This window comes from Lycium barbarum, chromosome 12 (assembly GCF_019175385.1).
Source record: "Lycium barbarum isolate Lr01 chromosome 12, ASM1917538v2, whole genome shotgun sequence".
NCBI classification, from domain to species: domain Eukaryota; kingdom Viridiplantae; phylum Streptophyta; class Magnoliopsida; order Solanales; family Solanaceae; genus Lycium; species Lycium barbarum.
Genome location: NC_083348.1, coordinates 79,281,287 through 79,291,440, shown reverse-complemented (window position 1 = coordinate 79,291,440; position 10,154 = coordinate 79,281,287). Strand labels below are relative to the sequence as shown.

Sequence of the window (10,154 nt, the reverse complement as noted above, 5' to 3'; positions counted from 1 at the left end):
AGAAGGATTTACTCAAGTCACTAGGAAGAAGAATAACAAGACTACTGCAAGACAGAATAACACTTGGAATGACAAAACAAAAATCAAGGGAGATGGACACCACAATGAGCAACATAAGGAAGCTGTTCATAATGAGCAACCTAATGAAGCAGGCCAACAATCACAGCCTCATGAACAAGGCAACAACACAAAACAGTGTGAGACACAAAAAGAGCAACAAAATAAGCTACAAGATCGAGTCCAAGGCAAGCAGGATAATAATGCACAGATACAAAATTATGATGCATCACAGCAGCAGCAAGATGAATCTGACACCCCAGTTCAGGGCAAAGAAATTTTTGAACAAAATATCAAGAATGCAGGTGCTAAATGTCAGAAAAAGAAGCCAAAAAAGAAGAAAAAGAAAGCATCAGCAGCACGATTCCTCAAGAATATGCTTTGGGTTAAACAAAAACCAAAGCAAGTAACTACTAGAGAGGTACTGGATAAATCTGAGAATCCTAAGTCTCAAGAACAAAGCTGTGACAGTGTGGAGGCCAACCAGAAAGACAATAAAATCACAATCATTGATAGTCAGGGTAGCAGTTCTAAGGGAGTTAAACCTGATCATATGTCTCCTATTACTGTTGATACTGAATGCAGACAACAAAAAGGTGGTCATCTGGTATTGGACTTGGGTTGGCTTGAATTCATACCACCTGTAATCCAAAACAGACATGGCCCGGACATTGGAAATAACTCTGAACATGACTATTGTTATGACACTAGTGAAGATCAAATAGAAAGTGTATCATCTGAAGAAGAAGTCCCAGACAGCTTTCTAGATGCCACAGAAGCAGAAGACGAGCAAATCATTGATAACTTAATTGAAGTTTTTTCCCCTGCTCCTAAAGACATAAAGGACCCTATTACTCAGGAATCTGATCAAGTCATTCAGAAGCAAGGTCTTTCTCCAAGAGGTAACAAACATAGAAAAGGTAAAAAGGTAAGAAAGGAAAGCAATAAAACTTTCCTTGAAGATCAAGAACAAGCAGAAAATGTGGTTCCTCCCTCTAAAATTTCTTTATGATTAAGTTCATAATATGGAATATTAGGGGGATCACTTCCCAAGGTGCTCTTGAAAGACTAATTCAATTAGTCAGAATGTATAGAATTAATTTTGTTGCTTTACAGGAACCTTTCTTAAAGAGTAACAAAATTGATAAGTTTAGGAGAAGGCTTGGATTTGACCATGCCATCTCCAATTCTCATAGTAAAGTTTGGATTTTTTGGAATTCTGATATTTTTTGTTCTGTGCTTTCTAAAAGTAGGCAACAAATTACTTTAAAAGTTAACTTGCAGGGAAGCACTGATCCAGTATGGATCACCACTGTCTATGCTAGATCCAAAGCAAACAAAAGAAGATACCTTTGGCAGAAACTAAGAGATTTAAACTCCATGATTGATGGTCCATGGATCATCGGTGGGGATTTTAATTCAATTATGGAAGCCGAAGAGAAAAAAGGGGGTGTTCCTTTTAGATTACGTACATGTCTTGATTTTATTAACGGTATGGATGATTGTGGTATGACAGACTCTGGTTTTGTAGGTAATGTCCACACTTGGTGTAATGGGAGAGGGGGAGCTAACAGAATTCATATGAGGCTGGACAGGCTTATGCAGAATGACGAATGGGCCAGTAAATTTCCAAATACTACAGTGGAACATCTGTCTAAGACTGGATCGGATCACAATTTACTTTTGGTTAGCTGCTCAGATAATGATCAACACGCTACCAAATATTTTAAGTTTCTCAATTTCTGGACGGACCAGGAAGATTATCTTTCCTTGGTCAAAACAGTCTGGGAAACAGAGGTATATGGTAATCCTATGTGGAGGTTACATCAAAAGCTCAAAATTCTAGCTAAGGAGTTAAGTAAATGGTCTAGAGAATGTATCGGAGATGTGTTCAAGAGAACCAAAGAACTGGAAAAAGATGTAGCAGCTGCTGAAACTGCTTATTTTGCTTCAGATTCTGATAGTGATCGAGAGTATCTCAACAGATCCAAGGCTGAATACATTAGATGGTTGAAGATGGAAGACTCCATCCTCAGACAGAAAGCTAGACTGAAATGGGCTGAGGATGGAGACTCCAATACTAAGTACTTTCATAGTACTATCAGGGACAGAAGGAGGAAAGCTCAAATATACAAGATTAAAGATCAGCATGGTCAATGGGTAGAAGGAAATAGTAACATCTCTAAGGCTGCTATTGATTATTTTAGTCACATGTTCACTGGAGATACAAGGGTGGAGAACCTGGATTTTGTTAGACATTGTGATAATCTGATCAATGATGAGGATAACATTCTACTGACAAAGATTCCAACTACAGAGGAAATCAAAATGGCTATTGATTCTATGGATCCAAACAGTTGTGCAGGACCAGACGGGTACAACGGCCATTTCTTCCAACATAGTTGGAACATTATCAAAGTTGAGGTAGTATCTTTTGTGCTTTCCTTCTTTCATGGTGCTGAACTCACTAAGTTTTATACTCATTCCTGTTTAACACTTATCCCCAAAGTTACTTCCCCTGATTGTTTTTCAAAATTAAGACCAATTAGTCTAAGCAACTTTTCAAACAAAATTTTGTCAAAAATCCTTGCTTTAAGAATCAACAGCATTCTCCCTAAGATTATATCTGATAACCAGTCAGGTTTTGTTAAAGGTAGGCAGATTACTGAAAATATCCTGCTAACACAGGAGATAATTCATGGAATCAGGTCCAAATCCAATAGTTGTAATGTTGTTTTCAAACTTGATATGTCTAAAGCCTATGATAAACTTTCCTGGAATTTTTTGATCTCTGTTCTTAGGAAGATGGGATTTGATGAGATGTTTATCAAATTGGTTTATAGATTGATTTCTAATAACTGGTACTCAGTGATCATTAATGGTACTAGATATGGTTTCTTTAAATCCTCTCGAGGTTTAAAACAAGGTGACCCCTTATCCCCTGCTCTCTTTATTATTGCTGCTGAGACTCTCTCTAGAGCCTTGAACTATCTTTTTCATAATGATAGATTTTCTGGTTTCTCAATGCATAAAAAGGGTCCTCAAATTAATCATCTTAGTTATGCAGATGATATTGTTCTGTTTACTTCTGGTGATAAAGTCTCTATTAAGCTTATGATGAAACAATTGTATTTGTATCAAAAGGCTTCCGGACAAGAGATCAACACTGACAAAACTTTCTTTCTTACTCACAGTAAAACAGACAGGCTTTATAACAGAAGGATTAAAAGATGGACTGGTTTTAAGCAATCCACTTTCCCCTTTATTTATCTAGGCTGTCCCATATACTGTGGTAGAAAAAGAATTTATTATTTCTCTAATATTTCCAAAAAGATTCTCAATAAGATTGCAGGATGGCAGGGCAGATTTTTATCACCGGGAGGTAAGGCTGTGGTCATTAAACACATTCTTCAATCTCAGGCTCTTCATGTTTTTGCTGCTCTTATGCCTCCTGTTACTACTCTTTATGAAATCGAAATGCAATTTGCTAATTTTTTTTGGGGACAAAAAAATGGCAAAAATAGTTACCACTGGTCTTCATGGGAAAACATGAGCTTTCCTACTAAAGAGGGTGGACTTGGCTTCCGAAGTCTATTGGATATCTGTCATACTTTTGCAGCTAAAAGATGGTGGAGGTTGCGAACATAACCTTCTTTGTGGGCGCAGTTCTTATTAGCCAAATACTGTCAAAGAAGTAACCCCATGTCCAAGGTCATAGCTTCTAAAGATTCTGCAGCTTGGAAAGATCTACTACATATTAGGGACAAAATGGACATCAACATTAATTGGAAGATCAATTCTGGTAATGTACTTTTCTGGTGGGATAATTGGACTCTGCAAGGGTCCCTTTATCAGATGATTAACCCAATCCTCAAACCTGGCAATGTTAAAGTGAAACATTTCATACAGAATCAGCAATGGGGGCTAGATAATCATGATCCTTCCATACCTTTGGATATTCTGAATTTAATCAAAAGTATTCCAATAGGTCAGGAAGGACAGAAAGATAAAGCTATTTGGAAGTTAAGCACTAATGGTTTTTTTACCTGTTCAACAACCTTTGAATTCCTTAGAAACAATAACATGGCTGATCCCATTTATAACTATATCTGGATCAAGGAAATTCCTTTCAAGATATCTTTCTTTATGTGGAAGCTTCTCATGAATAATCTTCCTCTTGATGCGTCTCTGTCAAGATTTAACATTAACAAGGGTCTTAGTTGTTGTTGTTGCAGGGTAGCTTGTCTTGAAACAAGAGATCATGTATTTGCAGCTAGTGAATTGGCCAAGCAAACTTGGACCATGATCACCAGCCCTCTAGGACTGAATATTACAGGAAACACTGTTCAGGCAATCATTTGGCAGTGGTGGAGACAACAACCTAGAAACATTGTTCACAAATTTCTTTTACTAATCACCCCAGTGATAGTTTGTTGGGAAATTTGGAAAGCAAGATGCACCAGAAAGTTTGAGAATAAAAAGATTACTGCCTCTAATATTTGTTTTCAATCTCTGTTTCAGATCAAGGTGGCCTTCCGGAAAAAATTCAAATTTATAGACTACACCTGGAATTGGAGCAAAGTTTGTCTGATGGCAGAAAATTTCAAGGCAGTGATCACAAGCAAAATGATCAAATGGATCAAACCATTAGGCAACGCTTGGAAGCTCAACACGGATGGAAGTTACATGAAGAATCATAACAAAGCTGGAGCTGGGGGTATTGTTAGAAATGGAATTGGAAATATGATTATGGCATTTTCCTATCCTACTCAATTCTGCACTAACAACTATAGTGAAGCAAAGGCTGCTTTAATAGGCATTTCTTGGTGTGTCAACCATCAATTTGAAGCCTTAGAAGTGGAACTAGACTCCATGATAGTGGTCCAAATGATCAATGGCATCATCAGACCTCCTTGGAAGCTTCAGGGCATAATTGAAGATATACAGTCAAAAGTTCTACAGAGGAACATCACCTTCAAGCACTGTTATAGGGAAGCAAATGAAGTTGCAGACTCTCTAGCCAAACACGCTGCCCAAAATCAGGTTCCAATAATTTTTTTGCAAGAATGTGACCTGCCAAATGCTATTAGAGGTCCCCTCAGGATGAATAAATTAGATTTCCCTTCTTTTAGGAGGAGAGTTAAGAAGAATGCTACTTGGCAATTTAATCCTCCTTGATAGTGTTATTCCTTAGAATGCATTAACTAATCACTGTTTCAATGCATTACGATTTCATTGTAAGATCTGTTAGATCACCAAATTTCATAGGATAGGTTTGCTCATGTCCTAAAAACATTACGGAGGTAAGGCCTTATGTCCCCCTCTATTTAACTGTAACTGTTGTATTTTTGGAATTCAATAGACGCGGTAGGGGTCTTGCCAAACCCCCCATCACCCGGGAAGTGAAAGCCCGGATGAATGGTTTTTTGGTTAAAAAAAAAAAAAAAAAAAAAAAGAAACCACACAAAGAACAAAGTACAAACCACAGAAAGAAGAACTAGAAACTTCACCTGCAACATCTATTAAAAGAACAATTTTTTGGGGAACAATTATTTTTTATTTTTTATTTTTACTTTTGAAAGATTTTTTGTTTTTTTTTTGTTTTTTTGGAAAGAACTTGAAAGCACCGAAATAAGAAACTAGAAACCACACAAAGAACAAAGTGCAAATGAAGAACTAGAACGTCCTTGACATGCAACATAAGTATATGGAAAGAACGTTACTTTTTACGGGACTTTTTTTTTTTTTTTTTGGGAGAGTACTTCAAGGCACACAAATAAGAAATAAGAAATAAGAAATTAGAAATCACACGTACAAAGAACAAAGTCCAGACCACAGAAAGAAGAACTAGAAGATTACCATGCAACATAATTGGAAAGAACACTTTTTTGTTTTTATGGAAAGAACAGAAAAGCACACAAATAAGAAAATCACGAAACAAAAGAAGAACAAGACACATAATACTAGGTGCAATCACATAACAACATACTAGTAAAGGTTAAAGAAAAGAGAAAGCTTAGTCTTTAAATGAGAATGAAACCTCTATTTACGAGCCTCTGGTGGTAGCTGTTGTAGTGGCAACAACCCCTTGAATTCTCGTCCAAATCTACTAAGTATGGGCCGAAAGTTGACCCTTTATTACTCTGAACAGTTGTCGGGTTTGGGTCATCCAGTGCCCGCTTCAAGAACACTTTCAGGAGTCTCATCTTGTTCGGGAAAACTCTGCGGAGCTTCGTACCAGTCTTTGCAGCAGAACGTAGATACAATGCCTCACCTTTTTCAGTGTAAAAGTCCCATTCTTGCTCCTCACAATGAACTTTGCTCTCGAACATGCCTTTCAGACAAAACGCCATTCTTGTAGTTGTCTGTCTAACCACGGCAAAGGGTGTGGAATTAAGAATTTTTAAATATATGCAACGGTTAATTAAGGGGAAAATGACAAGAATAGTCCCTTGTGTTTGGAATAGGTTTAAAGTGATCCCGGAAATCTTGATCTTTTAGTTTAACAAAAGTGAATTTTTTTGTCTCCATCAAATATTCAAAGAGAAAATAAATTAAGTAAAGGGTTTCGGGTCAGGTATGGATCGGATTTTGTAAAGTGAATTGGGTATTTAAAATTGAAGGTGAGTTATTTGTTTTTAAGTTTGCCAAATGTTCCTCCATTTAAATTAGGGGCAAGTCAATGCTATAACCGTAGGGTTATAATTGAATGAATACTAATATATTTAAATTATTCCAAATATTACAGGGGTATATTTAGCCACTTTCCGTGCTTTATATCTCCTTTCCAAATTTAGATTTTATTTTAATTTTTAAATTATAATTAACTTTTGCTTGTTCTCGAGATGCTTTCTTTAGCCCTAGAAAACTATCATACGCGTCAAAAGTTGCAATTATATTTACTACGTATTATTTTCTTATATTCAGTGTTTGACTCTAGTTATTAAAACAAGCTCCATATTTTGTTCATAACATGGATGCCATATTCGATCGCTACATAGCAATTGGCAAGCACTTGTCAAATTTATGTAAATTGTGAGTTTAGATTTAACTCGAATAATTTCAACACAAAGTAAACTCATAATAAAGTTCTTCATCAAAAGTGGAGGACTGGAAATACAGCATTTTATGAAAACAAAGCAAAATGAAGATTAAACACTTTTTATGACATCTTATAGTAATTAATGATGTCAATTCCACAATAATTAATATTTGAAACGAAGGTGACACTTGATTTGTCATCTCTATAGCTTCAAAGTTGAGCTAGGCGACTAATATCAAAAGGGTATGCATCAGATGACTTTTGAGCTCTGTATGATCTCCTCCCAACAATTATATTTGCAGCTTCAGTTGGATGAAATGCATCCCAAAATAGATATGCATTTCTATTTCTGCATGGTCTTTGGAAAGGAAGACATGTAATCTGGCCTCTGTTTCTCCCCACCCCACAACATCCGGCATTCGTCACTCTAAATCCTGAAATTAATAGACTCGGACAATTAGACAAGTCATACCGAAATTTTCATAATTCTTTGAAAGTGAACTAACCGAGGTTGTTCAAACAGGCATAGGCCAACTAAATGCCATTCCTATAGCAACTGAGGTTATGGTTTTCATTTTATGGCGGAAGTATGGGATCCGTAGTTAGAGAGAAAATCACATGTTTGATATGAACACCATGTCAATCAAAGTTTACCACTTATTCTAGTGTATGTACTTCTGGTGGGGGAGGGGCATGCAGGAAGGAAGTTTGAGTTTGATGCAAATTGCTACAATATTGTTTGCATTATATGATTATCAATTAAATAAAAAAAATATTTTTGTATATCAATTGCCTAATCATGCAATTTAAGTTTAGCTCTTAAAATATCTAAATTTTACTTGAAATAGTGATTAACTTAAGTCATATCTAACTCCAAAACCTGGTCAAAGAGGAAATTTAGAGATGAGAAATGTTACCAAAGGCAGAGGGATTTTCAATTAAATCTTGGAAAATCCCATAAGCATCAATGTAGATGAACTTTGCGTCAGGTGTATCTCCATTCAAGGTATCAACTAGTGCCTTGAGTTTGTTGTTGAATAACTGGTTTGCTACATTGATTCTTTGTACACAGGTTCTCCCATCTGGGCTATTTTGGGCCAATGCATTTGGGCTGCACCCTATCTGGCCCACTCCAATCAAGGCAAACTTCCTTGCTCCATTGCTGTATAAAATCTATGACATTGACCACAAAACATACATAGGTACTATTACTCATTGAACTGTGGGAAAATTATTTTTCTGTTTTTTTTTTCCTTTTAATTTGTGCCTTTTTTCTTACTTACCTTTAGTTGCTGACTATATTGTTGAATAAGAACATTAGCATATTGTTCAGGAGTGAATTGTCTGCTAGTGGAGTAATAAAGAGGCATGAAATAATTATTGAGATAGTCATTGCTGCCCATTCCAACTGAGTAAATGCACTTCTTTAGATAATCAGCTGCTGCATTTTCATTTCCTAGTATTTGCACCACTTGTTGTACTGTGTTATTGTAATTATTCACTTGTCTAGAAAAATTGATCCTTCCTCCCTATAAAATTTCATAAAAAGAACAAACTTTTTAAGCTTATAAAAAAACAAAAATTAAAATTGCATCACAAAGTTTTAAAGATTGATGAAGTGTACCAGTTGTCTGCCAGTTTCATCTCTAATTCCAGCAGCTGCAGAAGCATAATTGACACCTTTGAGAATGTCTCTGCCTCTAGCAGATGCATAGGGTGGAATAATACCATTGAAGCCCAATTGTTCCGCTGTAAGTTATAATACATAAAACAGCTAAATTAATCTTAACTCTTTCTAGCAAAATAAAAGGGAAAATTACACCCACATGAATCACCTATGTTTTACAGTTTTATGTATAAATTGCTCTTATAGTATATACTCTCTGTTTAGGTAGTTGAAATTTTTTAAAGAACGAGTGTTGCTTCGGAAGCTTTAGTTGAAGATGCTCAATGGACTAATACTTAAATGAATTTGTTATATCATAAAAGGAAAAAAGAAACACTAGAAAAATACAATTTTAAGAAAAGCACATGATTTAAATCTTATAAGAGTTTAATAAAAGTAATTTCATACATTAGGATCCTAAACACACGTTCGTAATAAATTTCCCTTGTCTAAATAGCTAAGTACTATTTTCAATAACTTCAAACCAACCTAAACTAGAGATCTCACACACGCGAAGTGGTAAATTCACCACATAATTAAGTCCTATGTTAGGTGCACGTGCATATATTATCTTCTCGAAATCAAACTATTTGTATACTAAAGATTTCAACAAAAATCCTTAAGTTATGCATGGATTGATATATTAAAAGGTGCATCCACTATCTTAAAATTCTGAATACGTCTCTAATACAACATAGGAAAGAGATCAAGTCTTACCGATGACATCCACGGTAGTTTTTCCATTGGAAAATCTCCCAGTAGGACCACCAGGGTAATCAATACCATAAGGCAAGTAGTTAGCCTTAGCCAATGACCGAATATAGTTGTTATTTCCATTATCCACCAAAGAATCACCAAAGATAAAATAACAAGGAACTTGTTGTGCATTTGCTCCATAATCTCCTAAGCTTAACCCTAAAACCACCAATTGCACCACCAATATCCATCTCCTCAAATCACCACCCATTCTAATTGGGACCCTTTTGCTTTGGCTACTAGTACTCTTTGATAGAACTAGCTAGAAGTGATAGTGATGACTTGTGGGATGAAAAGAATTGGAAAATGAATGAGTATATATAGATGTTGAATGTCAAATATAGAGAGACAAATTAAAAAGAATAAGAAAGTAGACCACCGAAAAAAAAAACTTGAGAATATGTCAAAATAAAAACTTGAGAATATGTCAAAATAAATTTATGTACTAACTTTTACAGATGATGAGAATTTGGTTAGATAGCATTAAATTCACGCGGAAGTAGTAGGTCTTTCCACAATGATTAGCCGGCTACGTATTCACCTTTTTTCTTTTTAGCTAATGTGACTTTCTATATTGCCACTCTAGATCTGCATGAACCTAAGTACCTTACTTCATATGAACTAATTAAAGTG

General features: G+C 35.7%; 1 protein-coding gene across 1 annotated transcript; it reads right to left on the bottom strand.

The window, feature by feature from the left end:
• Window positions 1–7,130: 7,130 nt before the first annotated feature.
• LOC132621704 (GDSL esterase/lipase At1g29670-like) lies at window positions 7,131–9,888 on the bottom strand. The gene is made up of 5 exons (XM_060336060.1): window positions 9,483–9,888; window positions 8,724–8,848; window positions 8,383–8,628; window positions 8,017–8,272; window positions 7,131–7,533 (listed from the first exon to the last, which is right to left on the bottom strand). The coding sequence occupies exons 1-5, from the start codon at window positions 9,730–9,732 to the stop codon at window positions 7,310–7,312; spliced, it is 1,101 nt and encodes a 366-aa protein (XP_060192043.1). The 5' UTR covers window positions 9,733–9,888; the 3' UTR covers window positions 7,131–7,309.
• Between the last annotated feature and the right edge of the window lie 266 nt (window positions 9,889–10,154).

Bases quoted from the DNA above. Each gene is read 5' to 3' on its own strand.
- LOC132621704 (XM_060336060.1), bottom strand. From the start codon at position 9,732: ATGGGTGGTGATTTGAGGAGATGGATATTGGTGGTGCAATTGGTGGTT. The intron at 8,629-8,723 runs GTACACTTCATC...GAAATTTTATAG, and splicing joins ATGAAACTGGCAGACAACTG to GGAGGAAGGATCAATTTTTC. The intron at 7,534-8,016 runs GTAACATTTCTC...TATTAATTTCAG, and splicing joins TGAAAATCCCTCTGCCTTTG to GATTTAGAGTGACGAATGCC.